Source organism: Lichenostomus cassidix, chromosome 1 (genome assembly GCF_008360975.1).
Source record: "Lichenostomus cassidix isolate B80296 chromosome 1, HeHo_3.0, whole genome shotgun sequence".
NCBI classification, from domain to species: domain Eukaryota; kingdom Metazoa; phylum Chordata; class Aves; order Passeriformes; family Meliphagidae; genus Lichenostomus; species Lichenostomus cassidix.
This window is the reverse complement of record NC_139479.1, coordinates 28779434-28800470: the sequence shown is the minus strand read 5'-3', so window position 1 is coordinate 28800470 and position 21037 is coordinate 28779434. Positions and strand designations below refer to the sequence as shown.

Here is a 21037-nt window from a genome sequence, read left to right as displayed (position 1 = left end):
ACTCCTGTGTGCTCTGTAATGCAGCTCATGTAGATGGACAGGGCCATTGCAGCTCCATCTCCATCTCCACTGATGATGATGCACCAGCTGCAAAAATATTTCAAGTCAATCCCTGATTAGTTAGGGGAAGGTCAGCTATTTCTGACTGGCCTCGCCCGGACAGCGAAACGGAGCAAAGCTCTGCCATCAGTGTCCTAAAATAGAAGGCCCTTTTCATCTGTCAGACTTGAGTCAGCCGCATGGAACACAAATTTGGAGACACAAATCGACTCACAGGGCACTGGGAAGAAGGGCACAGGCAGAAAGTCAAGTGAAGAGAAACTTCTTCAGATATGAGCTGTATTCTCCAAACAGTTTTTTAGTTACTTTCACAATATTTTTTTTTAAACTTTACTGCTAACCTTTTAAGTAATTAAGTTTTTTTTTTTCTTTTTTAATAGCTTCGATAATGAAACTGAGTGTGGGGATATTTTTTGGAGGCTTCTTTGCAGCTCTGGGGGTTTTGCTTTTTTTGGTGGCATTTGGAACTGATTATTGGCTTCTTGCTACGGAAATAGGAACTTGTTCAGAAGCCCCTGAAGATGCTGGGGTTAGTATGGACTTCTTTATTTATAATGAGAATTACATATGTAGGATTCTTGGATGTGTTTATTTTCTAAGAATTTACTTCTGTATAAACTTTTGAATATACTAATTGTGTTTATTTTCTCAGAATTTACCTCTGTGTAAACTTTTGAACATACTCTTTTTGACCTTTTGGAGGCTTACAAACCGGCCTCAAAGCCTCTTATAATCAGTTGCAATCAGTTCTAAAATGAATTTTTATTTTGTGATACTGCTTTTGTAATACAATATTCTTTCAAAAGAAGAATGACAGTTTATATATATGCTATAGCTGACCTATATTTAGACAGGTTGTGTGTCATTATGATGGTGGTGTTTTTTACCTCAACATCTAATTCAACTTAATTCTTTCAGCTGTTCAAAAATTGTATGATAATGGCTTTTTTTTTCTTCTGTTTTTGTAGGGAGAGAAGGCCACTTTCCATCATGAAGGTTTCTTCTGGAGGTGCTGGTTTAGTGGAAATCTAGGAGAGAATAATGCCAGCATGTGGAATTTTTGGTATAGTAAGTAAACTTTTCCTTTTACATTATTTACAGTAGTTTGTTCTCAAAATTGTTGGGGTTTGGTGTGTTTTTTGGTTTTACTTCTGTCTTATGAATCATTGGATTGCATATGGCTTCTTTGGGGATCAGGTTCTTCAGCTGCCCTAAAATAAATTCTTGACACATACTTGCGTAATCTGTACTATAGGAAACCCCAGGACAAAATGATACAAGTTTAGCTATCAGATTACATTGCGATTGTTATGGATGCCCTGTTAACCTGAGTCCATTCTTAGCTACACATTCTTTCGCCACTTGCTGTTAAACAAATTGTTTATTTCTGTTAAGTAGGGAAAAAAGAGCTTAGACGTTAGCCTGGTCCATGAATTTTTGCTTGGAGAGATTCGCCATCTAGCTCTTAACCCACTACAAGTGGGTTAAGAAGGAAATGGGCAACACCACACCTCTGCACACCACCTGCAGAAGAGTTTCTCTATTATGTTCATAGATGACCCATTGCTTTCTTTGACTACGTCCAGGATTCTAAGATAGATAGAATTCCAAGATCAGATGGTGTTTTACAACCAATATTTCCCATTAAGAAGTCAAGCAAAACTTTTTTTCCAGTCTTTGACAGTCCCCCTGAGGTAGGGAGTTCCCTCACCTTATTGCAAGATTTCCGTAATCCTTGTGAAAAGCCGATGCCATCATACAAATTTGACTTTAATAGCCCATCTTTTGCTAAATATATTGCTTAGTCTTAGGTGGAAAATGTAATACTCACTGTAGTTAATTTCCCCTTGTTATTTATCTGCTATTTATCTGAAAATTCTGTAGTCAGGAATCTGAAATTTAAATGGGGTTTAAAGTATAGTCAGCTTTTATCTTCCACCAGGAAGAAGTTGATATTTTTAGAAGTATTTAATAAAAAGGTTGAAATTACCCTTTTCTGCGGGATATTAATCCATAGACTAAACTCATATTTGTGGACATTGTAAACTTTCTGAAGATGTTTGATACTTTCGTTGTTCTTTCACAAAAGAGAAAGTAATTGCCTGGACTTTTTTGTGTTTATTTGTTTGGGTTTTTTTGGACATGCAATAATGAGAAGAACGTAATTAACCCTCAAATGAGAAAGGTACATATGCATAGAAAAGCACATATATGCATCACATATATATTGCAGTGTGCCTTCAGCGTGGCTCATTTACTGTTCCCAGAGTACAAATCTGTGTTGCTCTTTAAGGAATATTCTTGTCTGGATGACAAGGCTTGTATCTCTTACCAAACCAAATTCACTGTAAGCTAGGAAAGAACCTGAAATCTTGACCTGTAAGGCTCAGTTTGCACATTTGAAGAGCAGGCACACAATATCGTTAAGGCAGTAAAATATTAATCTTCAGCTTTCTTTCATTTTTTAGCCAACCAGTCACCTTCTAAGAATTGTACACATGCTTACCTGTCCCCATTTCCTCTTCTCCGAGATGAACACAACTCAACCTCCTATGACTCTGCAATCAGTAAGTATTGTTTGATTAAAATGGATACAATGCCTATAGTTTCAAGAAAACCATTAGGATGCTTCAAAATAAAACAGCCTTATTGCTCCACACAGTTTAATTAACAGAGTTTTGGTATTTCATACTTCTCATAATTTTACAACATGCATATTTAAGCCACTATTTAACAAAACACTTAAATGAATGCTTAGCTTTAAGCATGATGGCAGAATGGAGGTGATATCTTAAAAAAAAAAAAAGTTTCCTTTTCAGTGCTTTTTTTCTCCAACGTAATAAGTATCTTTCTTGGGCTGAATGCATTAAACAAGTACTTTTTGTCATGTATTTCAATAAAACTGGTTTTGTTTTGTTTTTGCTTTTTTTGTTTTATTTTTGGTTTTTTTGCTAAATAAATAAGCACATAGGGAAATGTATTGCATTTTTACTTTATATGGAAGGAGGAGCAGAGCTGTGGTGCTGTCTAAGTTTATTTAACTGACTCAGATAAATTTCACTGAGAAACTCTTGTATTGTAAGAGATACATGTAAGTATATATTTATGTATATGTGAAAGATATACAGTTATTGAAAACTTCATGTTTGAATAACACCTAGAAAGCTCTGTTTTTACAACACTTAGAAACTACTTAAACATATCAGGTACATGTCATCAGATTAAGAGCTTTACACAAACATGTTTGAAGTAAATTACTTCTGATACCTATTTCATATGACTTTTTAAACAACCTGTGATATGTGGATGCTATGTGTCTCTGAGCTTGCTGGCTAAGGGACTTAAATGATCCCTTCCTGTCCTGAATCTGTAATTATGCTTTTGCTAACCTTGAAGTGTCTTTAGAATCCAATTTTTATGCTGCAGACATGAAAAAGAAAATAAACTAGAATTATAATGGTTCTGTTAATCTTTAGAAATTATGAACTGTTTGTCCAGTAAGAATTCAGACCTCACCATTCAGAGATCTAATCTGTAACTTCACAGCACATCTAGAACAGTTTATCTTTCCATTTGAAAGTGACAGAATCATCAGCTCCTAATAGCCTAGACAGAGTTTGTATTCCACCATTCACTCATACATTCACAAAGGTTCCTCAAATTATATTGCATGATTACACAGAAGTGGACAAACAAAGAAAAAGGAAAGGAGAAGGAATATCATCAAAAGTTTAATTAATTTTAGTTAATGTTTGCCAAAAGAACCACTGCTCAAATATAATTTTCCTATCTATATTTCATATTAGGAGATTAAAAGTAGGCAGAACTGTGCTATAGATGCTTGCCCAGGTAGAGTATATTCAGAGCCATTCCTGCTATATAAATAGATACAATTGGATTGCTTTCGAGCTCATTAAAACTGAAGAGGGTTTTGGGTTTTTTATGCCTACATTTCATTTTCAGCATCCAAGCTCAGTTATTTACTAGAGTAGGTATGATTATTCAAGAGTCTTTCACAACTTTTTATGAAGAAGGTTATGTCATCATCTCTTCTGTTAGTTCAAAACTTGTTTCTCCTTTAGTATAGTTTGACAATCCTGGCCATGATATTTGGCAAACTAGTTTTTAAAACCTTGCTGCAACTGCTGTCATTAAATTAAGAAATGCTAGGAGGTTATCCTCTTCTTCTTGACTCCCAGTGCAGGAAATGGTTCTCTATAAAGCCAGTCGCAAAAGGCCTCCATTTGGCTTCATGAAAAACAAGATTTGATCTATGTATATCTAGTTGTCTGCATCTAATACTTTGCATCAGCTAACCATAGAATAAAAGGGCACTACCTTCAAATTAAGGTTATTTTCCCCTTTTTTGGTTCTGTTACTGTTTCTTGATAAAACATTACCATTTTCATGGCTCATAACTTTCTCAACATAATCTCTTTTGGGGAGGATAAAAAGCCCAAATCTTCTCCTCTGGTTTATCATTGCATTTTTATGAATCAATCAAGTTCTATTTTAATTAGGGGTGGATAAAAAGAAATTTCCATCATCTTCATTTGCTCTTTTGTAGAAAAATAAACAGCTGAATAAAGAGCTTTAAAATTTTAAAACACATTTTCTAAAAATCTCTAAACTTTCTGTTCAGAGGATTGTTAGTTTCTGAGCAAGCAAGGGCATGTGACTTTTTTACAGATTATTTGGTTTAAGAGACTTTTGAACTTATCAGAGGAATTTGAATTTAACTGCAGTCCCTAGTGGAAGCACAAGTGTGCTGTGTTGTTGGAGTGCAGTGTCACCATCCAGCTAGAAGAGCTCAGGCAAAGATAAGTTGACTGCGGAACATGAAATCTCTGATGTTTTTGAGTGCAGTGTCTGGACCAAGTTCTGTCTCTGTTGATATAACTGCTTTGGCTTTAGCAGGAATTTGGCTCAGGGCTGTTCTGGGCCAGAATTCCAAACAGGCTTACCTGTCCTCTTCCAATTTATTTACATCTTTTTGTATGTTGGATTTACATTTGTGTTGAAGCACTGAGGATGGGGAAGTCTAATGTTACAGGATGCCTTGCAAAGCTTTAGACCAAAGCCTTGGTTCATTCTGATGTACAAACCTAGACTATGAGGTCTTGGTGTCAAGGACTATAGCCTTAGATGGCAATGTAAAGACAGAAAAGCCTACAAGGATGCTTCTATTGGAGATTAGAATGCATGCTTTAATGTACCAGATATCGGTTAATCATAACTGTTAGATGCATGATCAACTTCAAAGGGTTAGATAGCTCTGCTTTGAAATTACAGTTTGCTGTATCTTTTAATAGTGGTTATAAGGTTTTTGTGCATTCTTTGGTTTTGTTAAATATCTTGGCAGAGTGGGGAGGACTTCCCCTATCTGTAGTATAAGGTATGGTTTCAAAAGCTGTGTGGTTGCAAAAGCATCCTTTATGGTTAATGTACTCAAAGAAATTCATAGATGATGTCATTTATCTTAACCTGAAACAGGCATCTAAATGAACTCGGGGGAAGCCTGACTCTAGTGACTTTCTGTGATGGCACAAAGGTTTAGAGTGACAACTGTTACACTGTGCAGCTCTTAAGTCGAATTAGCATCTCATTGTGTTGCTAGCAGATTAATTTTTATGATGATTCACAAACATAAGTGCAACAAACTACAACCTAAGAAATAAAAATATAAATTAGACCATGCAATAAAAGTACCACAGCCTAAAATAAACAGATATTTGCATAATCATAACCGGATTAATTGCCCCATCAGGCTATTTTGAAAACATAATAGTATAGTACTTTAATATTAATTCATTGCTAGTTAGATTCATGCATAGTATCATGTCATTAGATTATTTAACACTGATGTTCGACTATCATACTTTTCTGAAGTTCTTTTACTATAGGACAATATGAGGTCTGTTTTTGAAAAATGTGCAAAGTCCTTACTCATGAAAATAGTCCCATTGGCCATAGTGAGATTATTCCTAAGAAAAAGAAGTGAAAAATCTAACATTTAGTCACTATTTATTAACTTTCTTTTTGCGAGGATGTTTTTCAACTTAATTTCGAAATAAACAAAGGTTTCCTGACTGTTGTAAATCACCCCATCACCTATTGAAGCTAAAGTGGAAGCATTTTAATGGGGCAGCACTGGCACATTAGTTTAATACTCTGATTTTTAGCTGCTAGTATTTTTTTTCCTGACTATTAGTATCTTATTTTTTCCAGAACTGGGCACATTGCCAGCATTTGAAGTAGTGCCTAATGTATAATACACAATGTTTATAGGACTAAAGCAAAATTCTCATTCAGCAACTGTTAAATCTAAAATAGTGAGACCAAATTTATTGGGAGGTTTGTTAATGGATTGAAATTAACCGAAAGTAATCTGGAAAATATCAGCGATGAAATCTGAAAATAAAAGTTGTACAAGTGAATATCAGCAGTAGTCTATTTCTAGGGCAAAAAAATGTTCTTATGTAATACAGTCATATAATTGCCCATGAGAGATTGTAAACCAGGAAATTTATAAGGGAGAACTCTGTAGCCACCAAGCAGCAATAAAGTAAGAAGCGTTTAAAAAAGCAATGTATCCATCTTGTGAATATCGTATTAGTTTTACTGGTGGGTTTTTTTTTTAATTTTTAAATATTGCTAAGAGATAGTAAAGGGTACTAAATGAAGCTGAGAAAAATCTTGCAAGGTTTATTGTGTTGCCAGGTGTGTCTCCTGTGCTGCTGCTGAGATAGGTGATTTCATTTACAGTTGTTTATCTTCAGAGAAGATACTCATGGTTGAGAGTAGTTCAGGTATTTCACCTTCCACTGCATTGGCACTCTGTGTGGCAGCACTCTTGTCAAAAGCATTTTGATATCTCTTATATTAAATAGAGAGGTAAAAAAGACATATTGTAAAATACAATCCACAGTCAGATCACAGGAAATGGTCCTTTTAGGATGTGAGCTTGTCTGTGATAGTTCAAGGTGACTTTTCCAAGTCATTTTGCTTACCCTTTGTAATGTTTATGTGGCATTGAACTCACACAGGTTTCAAAAGGATTTTCATCCTTATGACACTTAATAATTCATACTGATATTAAATTCAATATTAAGTGGCTGGTGTTTTTATGGTAGACCACAGTACTTGCATGGACTGATGGCTGTGTTTTGAAAACACTGTAAGTCAGCAAGGGCAATAAAATACTTGGTATGCTTTCATGATGCTGATGTTAACATCTCCAGTAGTAGAAGGGTGTTTGCTTTGTGTCACTAGCTAGGCTGTTCCTGACTAACTATTATGGACCTCCAGACGTGTGCATGACTGCTCCATGAGTGTGTGTTGTAGGTAAAACAGCTCTGTAACTTTTCAAATATATTATTGCTGCTCTTTCATAACATGAATCAGTAACATCTTAAAATATGAGTCTGTAACTTCAGTTTGAAATCAATGCTGGGATCTAATATACCAGAAAAGAAGGCTTTTGGTAATTTTTACCCATTTCTCCAAAATTTGATTCCTTGCACAAACCCAGATACTTAGATTTTTCAAATAATGCAAAAGTCTCTGGAGGGACCTAAATTAGGATCTTTAGAGAGGAAAGGAAGTAGCAAGGCAAAACTACAGGTCGTGCAATTTTGCAGGCATATAATGTTCCCATACAGGCACAACAGTACAGTTGTGTGTACTCCTGTTTTCCACTAAATCTTTTTTTATTTTTAGGCCTGCCTGTCATTTCCAAGGCAAATGTTGTACTCAAGAGAGGGGTGGCTTACCAAGACAAGTTGCAAAACCTTCTGTTTAGCACTCTTGCAACACATAGCAATGATATTTAAGATTTTAAACACTTGCAGATATGTTTACTTTGCACTCTGCAGTGGTGCTTGTACTTTATTTCTTCTGTTGTAGGAAATACTTGGAATAATGTGTGTATTTGCGGTGGATAACTCCAACATATCTGTGAAATACTGGAAGAGACAAGGGTAGTCCTTGTCATCTGGACCAGAACATGGGCTATCCTATGAACTACCTCAGTGAGACTTGAAATTGTGCAAACTTCTGTAAACGCTTTGTATAGATACACTCTCTGTGGGTACACGGAACCATTATTTCTTGAAACAGACTGTTTGGATCACAGTGTCAGCCCTTTTCATGGAAAATAAGAGTAATTCAAAGCAGCATCTTCTGTTGCATTTTAGCTATCATTGTTCGTCTCAACCTCAGAGGAGCAAAGCCTTTGACTTGAAGAGTAATTTCATTCTTAGGAAGATTTAATTTCAACCAGTTCTTTTGTGTTCATCTATAGGTGACAGCTAAGCTAAATGACAGCAGTAGGCCTGAGTTGTAATTTTGAATGATTAGCCCTGTAGGAATTGATCTTGCCCATCTAGGCAGAGGTGATGGGAAATGTAATCTAAGCAAAAATGGTCAGAGTATAAAATAAGTGAAGCCGTCTTTGCAGGAAAGTGATTGCTTTTTAATTCCCTTTAAAAAGTAAAAGTCTAAGTGCTCATAGGGTGTTTTCTCAGACCTGTGCCACAAATGATCCAAATGACTATCTGCCTTGCGGATTAGAGGGGGTAGTATTTTGCTTCAAAAGTCACAGATTTTTGAGCAGACTTTGTACCTGCCAATTACACTTTAATTTTTAACTGATGTTTAATGACTGAATTAGCTTGATAAACAAATATTATGACAATCAGAATTTATCCATGATTCTCTAGGGTGAATAATTATTTCTAGAGAAATAGAATAGAAACTTCTTTCAGGTGATAGCTGGGTGAAATCAGTATTTCATGTATAATTTGTAAAATAGTTGCAGTGTTGGAGCAGAGAAACATCTTTTCTTTTGTACAGTTACAAAGAAGTTTAAACAAATTTTCATCAATTACATTTGTACTCCTTTTGTGCTCTCTTTCTAAGAATATTTGAGTATCAAACCAAGCTTTTCTCATGAAATTTCATTAAAAGCAGACTTCAAGGCTTCCTGTATGAAAAGCAGATAATGAAAATGGATGTTGGTTTAGTAATGCTGGAGAATCATGTGTCCTCATCCATTTAGAAAATAGAGACACTGCTGCATGACTTAGGTGACTGACCATAATAATATCAGAGAAAGCTTTTTCAAGGTCCATTTTGGCCAATGTGTCCTATTATGTAGTATGACTTTGAAGTACCTTGGGCCACCCATGTAAAAGAGTTGGGTGGTTATAGATTGATTTAGTGGTATTAGGCTTTAAACGAGGAAGTAATGTCCCATGGACTTGGAGACTGCAATGAAGCTTATCAAAGTAGCCCCATGAGTAAAATAATATGAAATTGCTTCAGAAACCCAAGACTGAAGGACTTGGGAGATTTACCTTTCTAGGTCTCCATTCACTGTCCATTTGCATTAAGTGAATCATTTAACTATGTGTTTAACTTTAAACAGGTGCCTAAATCCCATAAGAGGTATAGTACTTAGAGCAAAACACACATTTAACTGCTTTGCTGAGCCATAGCCTTGTTTCTTAGCTACTATTCCAATGATTGTTTATATGAAGTGGAGACTTGGATATGAACCAAACCACAATTTTAACCCTTCTGCCAGGTACTTGCAGACACATTTATCCTTTTTATGCCCAAATCTGCTGATCAGTGTGGCGGAAAATTATGTCTCTGAATGTTTGCCTCGATTAAAAAGGATGCTATTTAAAAAGCGTGGCTAATGTAATGTGGCGAGTGTGATCTAGTTAATACATTTACAAGGCTGATGATGTATACTTTAATATGACTTAAGCTGGTCAAGGTAAAAACTGTAGACTTTTGGAATACATTAGTGGGAAACACGAGCTGCTGGTGCCTAGTGTGCCTTCAGATTTCAGATGAGAGCAAACCTGAATTATTACTGAATAGCTGTCTCTAACAAGCTGTATGAATTTGAATCTTTCAGGATATGAACCAGTATAATAGTTGCTTGGTTGTGTTTTTCCATAACAGTAAGTAGGTGCTGTCAGATGATAAGTGGCAGTTTCTTTTGTGATACACTTTTCCTGACTTGCCAGCTGGCTTAGATGCTTTCCCTCAGTTGGGTGGAAATGTTTTTCACTGACTGAATTGTCAGTGCTTCAAGATTTTCAGATTTGACGATGGAGATCTTTACAACTCATAATTTTACTAATGGGTTGTGTTAATGTACCAATTTTTAAATTCATGGGAGAAATTTATGTCACTCTTGTAGCATTTGTAAAATGATGACTTTGTTAAATGGATGTGCAATTAACCAGCTAAAAACTAATTGTTAGAAAGACTCTTTTGGCCAGAGTATGTCACAAAACTCTCAGCTCATTTATCACCAGCTGCATCCATTAATTCAGCACTGCTTGGCACTGTCTAACAGGGGCTTATGAAACATCACATTTTAAATTTAATAAAATACAAAGAGCTTTAGAGCAAAAATAGGCTGGTTTAAGACACTTAGCTGTTTTTTCAGAAATGCCGTTTTTTTTAGTTTCTCCATGCTCCTAGCTTAAGTTTCTTTCTGCTGAATATGGCTATATATAAGGAGTATTATCCAGCTTAAAATTGTAAAAAAATGTACAGATTGTTATTGGTGATATAGTCTGGGCACTAAGAATGTCAAGATGTTGCAGCTCTCTGCTTCTCCCACACAATTTTGGTAAAATAATTATGTGCTGTCAGTCCAATCATATCCCAAAGAGTCACTGCTATAGCTTTGCTGTATCATTTTCTAAAGAGTGTCAGCTTGGTCAAGTTGCTATCTTACAAGGTACTGCTAAGTATCCAGCAGATGGATTTCATTCACAGTAACTTAAAACCTGTTTCCCATGATCATCAGGTGAGGAGGGGCATTCAAACCTAATTTGATCCACATGATCTGTATGCAAAGTAGAATTATTGTTTCATTTGTTAATAAGGCAAGTGATAAGAGAAGGGGGAAGGAAAAATCTTTGTTAGCCAACTTGGATAAGTTCTAAAAAACATTGTATTCTTTTTCTTCCTTCTTTCTTCAGTTTATCGAGGTTTCTGGACGGTTCTTATGCTCCTGGGAGTGCTCACTGTTGTGGTGGCAAGTTTCCTCATCATCTGTGCAGCTCCCTTTGCCAGTCACATTCTATACAAAGCAGGAGGAGGCTTTTTCATCATTGCTGGTGGGTATACTGTTTGCTCAGTCAATTAAAGAGTAGAAAGGATGAGTTATTTCTTCCATTTTCCTTAACCAAAATTATATCAATCATGGTTAAAAGAAAGAGAAAGCATATGCTTCTATCCTTTGGCTTGTGGAGTGCCTGCCTTGGAGACAATTCTTTCCACAGTTGTTTAGCCATGAAGCTATTATAAAAGCTGTTTTTGGGTTAAAGTTTAAAAAAACCACATCCAGAACAAATCATGGAATTACACTGCAATTTCAATCTACTTTGTTTAACAGGAAAAAGAATGCATATTTAAAGATGTTGCCTTATAGGATTCTCAAGGACTTTAGCTAAGGAGAGGGTTTTGTCCTTTATCAGTGATGCAAAAGATGATTACAGTGGACTCTGAAGAAGCTGGGAGACAGAACACATTTACATGACCAATACAGGAAAATGCTTTGGATGTGACAGGACTAAACAAAATAGTTGTCATATATGAGTAAGTAGGAGCTCTAAACCTCTGTGAATTAAAGATAACAAATAACTGAATTCCCTCCTTCCCCATAACCCCCACATACTGAGTAGGATGCACCCTCCCAGGATTCAGCTGATATGGACAGCTCACTGGCATGCTGTTTGCTTAACCTTGAAAAGTCTGTGAAGATGTCACACTGGTGTGTAAGATATAGTTATATAGGATGTAAATGATAGTATGTGCTCTGCTGCTGTTCTCCGTAGTTTAAAGCCTGTGTGAGGCAGCCCTGTGAGAACATATTGTGTTACAGGGTAGAGCCACCTGTGTCAGGACCAAAAGGCCTGGGCTCTCTTTTTGCTTCTCATACTGACCTGCTGACCTTGCTTACCCGCTGCACCTCTCAGCTCTTCAGGCACAGCTAGTGATCATTATTCCCTTCCAAAGGACTCTCAGTGAAGTGTGGGAAGTATTTTATAATATTTTAGCTGAAGAAAATCCTGCATACTTACATTTTATCCCTTGAGAATTACTCTTCCACACTTTTAAAAGACATACAAAAAATATTCATAGTCTGATGGAGATTCTAAGATATTTCAATGCTTTTTGTCACTAATCTGCAGGGCTAGAGCCCATGTGAGTCTTGCTCTTTTTCTGCATTTGTAATGCATGAAAAACCTCAGCTGTCACTAGAAAGTGGCAGAAGCTGTTTGAGAGGAAAAGGGCTCTTGAAAGATGCCAGGAACTGACGGGCAGAGGTGCAAAGTGATGCCTGTGTTCTCCACTCTGGGTCAGTTCATCTGCCCTCATTTAGGTTGGGGAAAGTTAGATCCCCAAGTCTGTGCTAGCCTCCCTCGGCTTCCCTAGGAGGCCTGCAAGAGGCAATAGTATTCATTGGCAGTAAAAACAGTAGGTATGTAAGAAGTTCCCCCAGCTGGGGATTCATTTCATACTGAAAGAGGGGCCTAATTGGATCAGATAAATGTGCAATGGAGGAACCCTACACCTCTCTTTCCTTTACTAAGAGAATCTAGAGAGACTATTTCTTTAGGTGTGTGAAGTTAAGTGAGCTTTATTATCCCAGTGTGTGACCTTGGGTCTGTGCCTTTGCCCCTTTCACCCTTTGTCCCTAAAGAGCAAATGTTCTTCAAGGGAAATCCTGATTTTTTTACTCTCTGTATGTAGTATCTTTCAACTTCAGGACTGTTCTCAATTAGGGCTTCAGAGAAGACCTATGTTATTTTTACAGTTACCATTACTGTTGTTGAAAAGCAAAGGTCTTTAGCAAAATCCTGCTGTAATTTGTCAAAAAGTAGTGGTGGCAGCAGAATATAGGACCCATTCAGTTTGCTGAAGACAGAGCAAGATAAGATAGAATCTGATGCAGAAGAGGGTAATGTGGTCTACTGTGTCCCTGCTGTCCTTACTCCTTCCTCTGCCCATCTCCTTCAGGACTAGAGAGCCTGTCCAGTTATTGCCTGCCAAATGAAAACAGGGCATGGAAGGGGAGAGTGATGAGAAGTGGTGCATATTTACAACTTCTCAAACATGTGATCAGGATGCAGCCAGGGTGGGCATCTACTTAAACACAGACCTAATGGGAAAATGAAGATGTAATATGACTCAGATTATAGGTAAAGTTAGAGTTCTTCTAAGACAGAAACTGGAAGGTTGTTTTGAAGAAAAAAAGGAATTATATACATTGCCTTGAAAGAGCCTGGATGCTGTCATACCACAAAATGCAAGTTTGTGTTCTACTGTAGGGAATAGTCTTCTGAGAAGGAAATTAGACAAGATGGTTGTTATGTGGAATTTAGGAAGATGATAGGTAGGAAGATAAGTAATTTTTCTATTTACATGTCTTAAAAAAAGTTAGATGAAATAATTTTAATAACTGTTATTGGACAGAAGTATCTTTATCTTTCTGCAATTTTAACTGACAAATAAGCAGCAGATAAAAGCTCTGTCTCAACCGAAGAGTACAGCTTGTAGCATGGTCTGCTGTGATGTCTTGGGGTTCAGGAAGTAGCTGAAGATATTTTTGGGAATGAGATTTATGCCAACTGTTCAGACATCTGAGGGTCATTTTGTATGAACCAACTGCTTAAACTTCTATTGTCAACAGTAAGAAACACTCAGATGGACACCTCACCTACTCTGTGATAAGGCAGATAGACTTGCCTTTTGGAGAAACCTAGTCAAGAAACTTGAACAGAGAAACTTAAACATCTCTGAGTGACACACATAAATTCAGGTTGAAAAGGATCTCTTGTGGCAATCAAGTCTGATGTCCCATTTAGAGCAGGGTTGTCTTCAAAGTTAGATCATGCAGCTCAGAGCCTTATCCAGTCAAGTTTTTAAAATCTCCAATAATTGATGTTCCACAGCATCTTTGTGTTAGTTTACTAGTTTGACCAACTTCATTGTGAGAAATGCTTTCTTTTTTTCTGGCTTTCTCCTGAAATTACCTTTGACACAGTTTTTGACTATTACATTTCATTCTTTCAAGTCTTTAGATCTCTGAAAAGTCTATCCCCATCTTTTCTATAACTCCATTTAGTAAAATGAAGATTGGATTCTTCTCTAGACTAAAACTCTCCAGCTCATTCAGCCTCTACTCGTTCTCCATTTCCCTAACCATTTTGGTGGTCATCACCTGAGTTTATCTGTATCTCTGTTTCACCAGGGGACCCCAAACTGGACATAGCTTACCACATATAATATCACAAGTGTTGAATAAAGAACAATAACAGTACTTTCAAATCTGATTGCTGTGTTCTTGCTAATGCAGCTCTGTATAAATTTAATTTTGACTTCTGCCAGACTTGCTTGAATTCTTGTACTCTTAAAGGGATCATTCTTGTCCTTTAAGGAAATAGTCTATGAGGAACACAAGTTCTTCTGGGCCCCTTTGCCCTTCAAGGCAGCCTTTGCCCTTTAAGGAAGACTCTCCTGGGATCTTGCCTACCAGTTCTCTGCAGAGATTGAGTTGTGTTCTCCTAAAGTCTGGATCTTTAATCTCACCTTCTATATTCCTCCTAGGATATTAACTTTTGCCATTCCATGGCCATTATAACAACAATTAACACCATCTGTAATTTCCTGGGCCCATTTTTTCCTTATTTGGGAGTAGCAAAACTTCGTAACCTTATTAACCACCTGAGGCTGCAGGTGAAACTACAGCTGCAATACATATGGGGAAAAAGTGAGTATCAGTTCAATGATACCACAGTCAGTGACCTGAGTGGTGCCTTTGCAGCCTCACCCCCATGTCTGCAACATCAGAGGATCGTCCAAGAGCAGCTACAGTACTGCAAACTGTAAGAAGCCTTACAGTGGCTTCAAAAGTCATAGGAAAAGAAGGGAAAGCTCACATTAAATTATCACTTAGAGAAGCCTTCAATAAAGTCTGTAATTACCTTGTGCCACTTTCTGCGTGGTGGTGGTGAAAACTGTCCTCTTGTACTGATGCCAACAAGTAATATTCCAGGATGTGAACAGAGCATTACAGAATCACACCCTGGTGAAAAAGCAAGATTAGAAGTACAACTGCTTCTTCTTGCCAAAACAGTGAAAAAAGATGGTACTTTAATTCGAGATCCTAGATGAGGACAAAAATCTGTTTCCAGAGACAAGTGACTACTCCCATAACTCTTACATGGGATCCTCTGCATATACTTCAGCAGAAAATGTCAACCATTATTTTTAAATAAGGGTCACAAGAGGCCAAAGTAGGTGGTGGAATCTGAAATAAGGACAAGAACAGAAAAATACAATTATTAAAAAAATACACACACACACACATACACACATAAAAGTTTTCCTCAAGTGAAATAAAGGCTTCTAAACTTCCAGGCACAAGTAAAAAGCTCACATCATTCTTTCCAGCACCTGTTGTCTTCGTGTCTGCATAGTAAAAGATTCATGCCATAAACAGCCATTCACCATTGACAAGTGAAAGGCATTTCTACGTGGGAAGAATCAGTACTAAAGGCCAGCAAACTGCTTCTTGAATTCACAGACATTTCTAAAGGTTCTGTATTCTTTCTCCTCTACAATATGCACAAGTATTTGTTTGAAAGAAATTCAAAAGAATGAATGCAAAAGACAGAAAAGAGTGACCTCAGAGAAGTCCGTGTCTTATCACACTGCACAGAGCTGTTTCAAACATGTGTGTTTATAAAAAAAAAGCAAAATGGAAAAAAAAGAAAGAAAAAGGAGTGGGAGGGAAGTATTTATTTGTCTTAATCTCTCTCAGACATATTTCATGTTCTAGGAATAATTTCCCCCATCACTCCTCATTCATGCAACTGCTGTTCTATTTTTTATTCACTAAAAGGCAAAGGCAAAAGGACGCCTGCACTCTCTGAAGAAAGGTCTAAATGCCAAAAATGTAGAAATATATCATAGCACACACTGTTCTTAAAAATATTTGCTTCAAGAAATCGTAGAGTTTTTTTTCAATCTCAGTAGTTTTGTCTTGGACTTGGCTTTGAGAGATCATGATATTCACAATGGATAGTCAGTGCAAGACTGCCGTAGCTGATTTCTCAGGGTAAATATATATTCAGTAAACTCCTAAGTGCTTAACTCCTGTGAAATCATAACTCTGTGAAAATTAGACAAAAGGAGTGCTAATGAATGAAATAACTTTGGAGGCAACAGGACATGGTCAGTTTTTACTCTAGCCTGATTCTGTTGTTCAAGATATTTATTGAACATGCTAAGTAATACACCTATTAATTAGTCTCCATTAGCAGGTGATGAGAACCCTTAAATACTCCTTTAGTGCCTTAATTAACTAAGAATGTTTACATAGTCTGCCTTTCTTTTTCTTCCCTTTTAAGGAAGGACATTTATCTCTGCTTGACATACATTTCTTCTGCAAATTTCCATACCCAACAATTTGCCACTCACAGGTGTAACAGCTTGCTGTGAAATCACACCCAGTGGATGATAGCTTCCCTGTAGTTGTTTTACCACTGGCAGCACTGGCTTGCTATTTTGCACCTACATGGTGTTGATTTGAGTTTAACCACCTAGGTGTTGCTTCAGAGTGCCCGAAAAGCTAGGGGTGCCCATTTTCAGATTAAAGCACCTTTGATGTAGTTTTGTTTTAATAACAGATGTTTCTGACTAACTGCCCTACATAACTTCACTTCTAACCATGATGCCAGAGGGCATTCCAGATGTGCAAGGCTTGGTTATACTTACCTGCTCCTCTAATAAGGGAATATGCATCGCTACTTTTTGTAATTATTATGGTTTTGGACTAAGTTTTCCACAGTGTAGAGAATAAATGGAAAACTAGTTTGAAAATGCATAGGCATAGCCAGTTTAAGAGGTAAATTCCAATGTCCTTATGGATTTTGCCAGATTATTAATGTATCTTTCCAAATCTTTGGGTTATATATACTTTTTCATTCAAGTTTTGAAACCTTGAACAAAATCCATATATCTAATAACGCCATTTATGAATTTGGCCCTGAATGTTTTTACTTTTTAAATAAAAAGTTACTAGCTCTGTTTAATTCTAATTTTCCTGCGTTGCCTTCATTATCTGTTATCATGAGATGTTCTGTTCTAGGAATCTTCTGCTCAATTTGAATTATATTTTAAGAGTCTTCAATTTAATTTCTCATTCTTCATGTCTATTCCTAAGGCAATCTTTCTCTCTGATTGTTTCAGCAGTTTTATGTTTAATACAAGTACAGTACTAAATTCCATCAAAATTGAGTTTTACTTTTGTAAAATATTTTCAAAATTGAATTTATGCCTCTTAGAGTTGAGTGTTAGGTTTTTTCAAACATTGTTAGTAATTTGAACCCTAGCAAAAAATGTAATCCTGGAAGTGTATTTTGTAGACTTGAAATGTGTCTGCCTCCTTTTTTATTTAGTTTCTCTACTTTTATTTCATTCTCCTAGAAATTGCAGACCCTTTGGGAATTTCAGTTATGTTTTGATTGTGCCTCAGGTCAACTACTTCAGCCCTTTTTTTGTTGGCCTTCAAAAGATAGTGTTTACAAGGATTGAGCCATGAGCTCTCACCTGGATGTTCTCAGATATTCAGGATGTATGTAAAGATACTGCATTTTGTCCATAAAGCACTAACGGGAAGATCACCAAGTTAAATTGCTACATCTAACCTGCCTGGTTTTGTCTGCATCAAGTGAGGGGATGAGGACAACAGCTGCTCCCTGGTAAATGGGCAGAAAGCGTGGGGAAAGGAGGTTGTGAGGCAGTATCTCAGGTTGGGGATGAGGAAAGGTAACCATCAAAGGTTACCAGGACGTGGATATGGAAGCAAATGCCTGGCTATGGGTGCTTACAAAGTGCATTTGTGAGTTTTGCCACAAATGTCACATTTTTTCAAGGTTGCACTGCAAATGTTTAGCTGGATGGAGAAGAGACCACAAATACCTTTGACTTACAGCCTGCAGCCTCAAATTTGGCAGTGAAGTGTTCCCAGGACTGTGCACTGACTTGTGGTTTTAACGAGGCACCTAAACATCCTGGCATAAAAATATGATGGGGTGGTGTCCCTCAGATATTTTAATGTTGGAATAGATGATCCTGCTGCTGTAACTGTGCTGTGACAGCTGGAGCTCAGGGAGCAAATGGGTACATGCTGGAGCATGCAAAAAATTTAGAACCGTGCCCTTGGTTCTCCAGCAAATCTTCTTCTGGAGCATCTGTGCTGCAGGCTTGCATTTCTCAAGTGTCCACATTCCTCTAAAGTGAAATGAAGTATTAGGAATGCAACTGATACTTTGGAAAGCACTTTCTTCTTATATCTCCTTCTGGTGTATAGTAACTAGGAGATTAACAAAGTTTGTAAGAACATGTGCTCCTATTACTATCATGTATAAACAATTCAAACGCCTTTCAGAGGAGTGGTTGGGAAAAGGCTGTGAATTATGTGGTAGATTAATTCCAGAAAACTGAGGAATCCAATTTGAGGTTATTACTAATAGCCTGCTTCATAGTTATTATTTAATTATTGTTGGGTTTTGTTCCTATACCAAGAGCTTCTTTTCTAAATGTGGATTATTTTGAATTAAATATATTTGAATTTTTCTGCAAAATATTTGTGTAGAATATTCTGAAGTTATATGTTCCAAACACAGCCCTTTTCATAAGACTAAAGAAACAAATGCAGAGAGGTGAAGATAATAGAAAGATTTCCCACTCCTTTCTATATCTCATCCAAAAGACTAATAAAAACAATTCCAGAGTTTGGAAAGCAAAAGTAGATTTTTTTTTCCAGATTGTCCAATTCCATCTCCCCTCCTTCCCCCACCTTGACTCCTGAATTCAAAACAGTAAATACCTGCATGAATTTTGTTCTTAAAGTCTGCCTACCAAAACCAGGCACCTCCTTTGCCATGGGAGTATTCCTTTCAGCACAAATCAGGAGCAAGATGGAGGTAGTGCTAGTTAGAGGAAGCCAAAGACAAAAATTATCCAGTGGTGGCTGACTGTGCTATGCAGACAGGACCTCAGGCACTGATGGATTTTTAGGCATTAGGGTAAACACACCCAGCATGTGTCTCACACTCTGTTGTTAAAACCTGATGTTTCTTTTCCAGGTGTCTTGTTTTCGCTGGTAGTCGTGATGTATGTCATCTGGGTCCAGGCCATGGCTGATCTGGAAAACTACGCAAACATGAAAAAGATGGATTGCCCAGACTTTGCTGTTTATGTACATTATGGCTGGTCATTTATGCTGGCTCCTGTAGGAGTATTTTTTGCTTTATTAGCAGGAATGCTGTTCTTGTTGGTAGGCCGTTCCATTTATTTACACTCAGACTAGTCAGACACTGCTGAAGGGAATACGGGAATACTTGTGAAACTTCGTGACAAGTGTAAATTGGAACACAATTTTGTACATTATTATCATTATGGCAATCCTAAGTGTGCAGGCAGACTTCTGGAAGTTCTTCTATTACTTGTTTAAGGGTAAAGGACACAAAACTCAATACAGGAAGAAACCACCTTTAGTCACAACTAGTTGTTTTTAATTCTTTAGAAAGTACACATGTGATTTTTCACACTGTACTATTAGCAGCATCTTTGTAGGTTAACAAACAAAAGAAGGCAAAAATTTTCTGGAAGTAAAAGCCCAGCATGATGTGGCCCAAATTAACATTTTATACATTTAGCCTTTACACTATACTTCTGTTTGTAGACAACAGCACAAGGTAGAGGAGAAGGCAAACATTCAAACACAGTAATTCAATCTACCTCCTCTCCTGTTTTCCACTACTTGCCTTAGCTTTAATGGCAGCAAACATGTCTACACTTTATAAAAATAGAGTGCAGTTGTTCTTGCGGCATCTATAGGAAGAAGACATGAGAGAAGACAATTAACACAAATGTGTAAAAGCTTAACTATTCTATTACCCATTTCTCTATTCTGTATGCATTTGAAAGCTGTATATTTCTGTATTCTGAAATCCATGTGTGTTGCATGATTCTGTAAGCCAAAATGCCATAGTACAATCACTATCTGAAGTTATGCTGAAATTGTATTTTGAATTATAGCATTAATATTTTAATTAAGTTTTAACCCTTTTATTTTTCAGTGGAATAATTGGCTCCCCTAACAAATATTTTCATGATTGTGTAAAATTAATTTTTTATTAAAAAAGGTTTATTATCAAGACAAAATCTAGGACATGAAGAGGTGTGTCCTATGCAGCCTTCATTTCCCCAAATATTAAAAATCTGCATTATAGACCACATCCAACTTGCCTACTAGGCTTGCTAGGGAAAGCAATGAGCCTAGCTAAGACAGCAGGGGAGATGGATTTGGTTCTGCATTGTAGGAGTGGTTGGTTCTGTGTGTGTGCATGCACATGTGTGTGAAAGATGGTGTAAGGATGAGACTATATGCATGGTATGGAAAAGATGGGGTTGAGTTTTAACAATGGGGAAACTTTGTCTGGCATTGGGCCCAAACAGAAATTAAATCCGTCTGAGAGTGTACTGGTTTTCATTGTGTAACTCAATGCAGAATAGTTTGGGACTGATGGGGAAAAGTAAAGGCTGCATATCGGTTTGTTCTTGTTCATAATGCTTAATTCCACAGCTGTTATGAATACTGAAAGCATTGCTAAAAGGCAGGAAAGGAATGCCCACATAGAAGATGTGGTGGGCCAGATTGGATGTTACTTCCATTTTGGGAGCTTTTGTGATTGGACGCTTTCCAGCCTTTCCTGCTACTTATTTATTTTTCCCCTCATCAAGATTAGTGTTATACATTATAGAACAGGAAGACAACAAGAGTGGGAGGTAGGGAAGCTGGGACTTTGAGGTTTAGAATAATTACCAATTCACAAAAATATTTTTATTGGCAAATAACACGGTGTTTTTA

At 37.0% G+C, this 21037-nt stretch overlaps 1 protein-coding gene across 1 annotated transcript; it reads left to right on the top strand.

Annotated features, from left to right (window-relative positions):
- Positions 1–227: 227 nt before the first annotated feature.
- Positions 228–20331, top strand: TMEM182 (transmembrane protein 182). Its single transcript, XM_085054265.1, has 5 exons — positions 228–589; positions 1029–1128; positions 2529–2627; positions 11070–11207; positions 19251–20331. Exons 1-5 carry the CDS (start codon positions 449–451, stop codon positions 19472–19474), a joined length of 702 nt encoding a protein of 233 aa, XP_084910391.1. The 5' UTR covers positions 228–448; the 3' UTR covers positions 19475–20331.
- Positions 20332–21037: the final 706 nt, after the last annotated feature.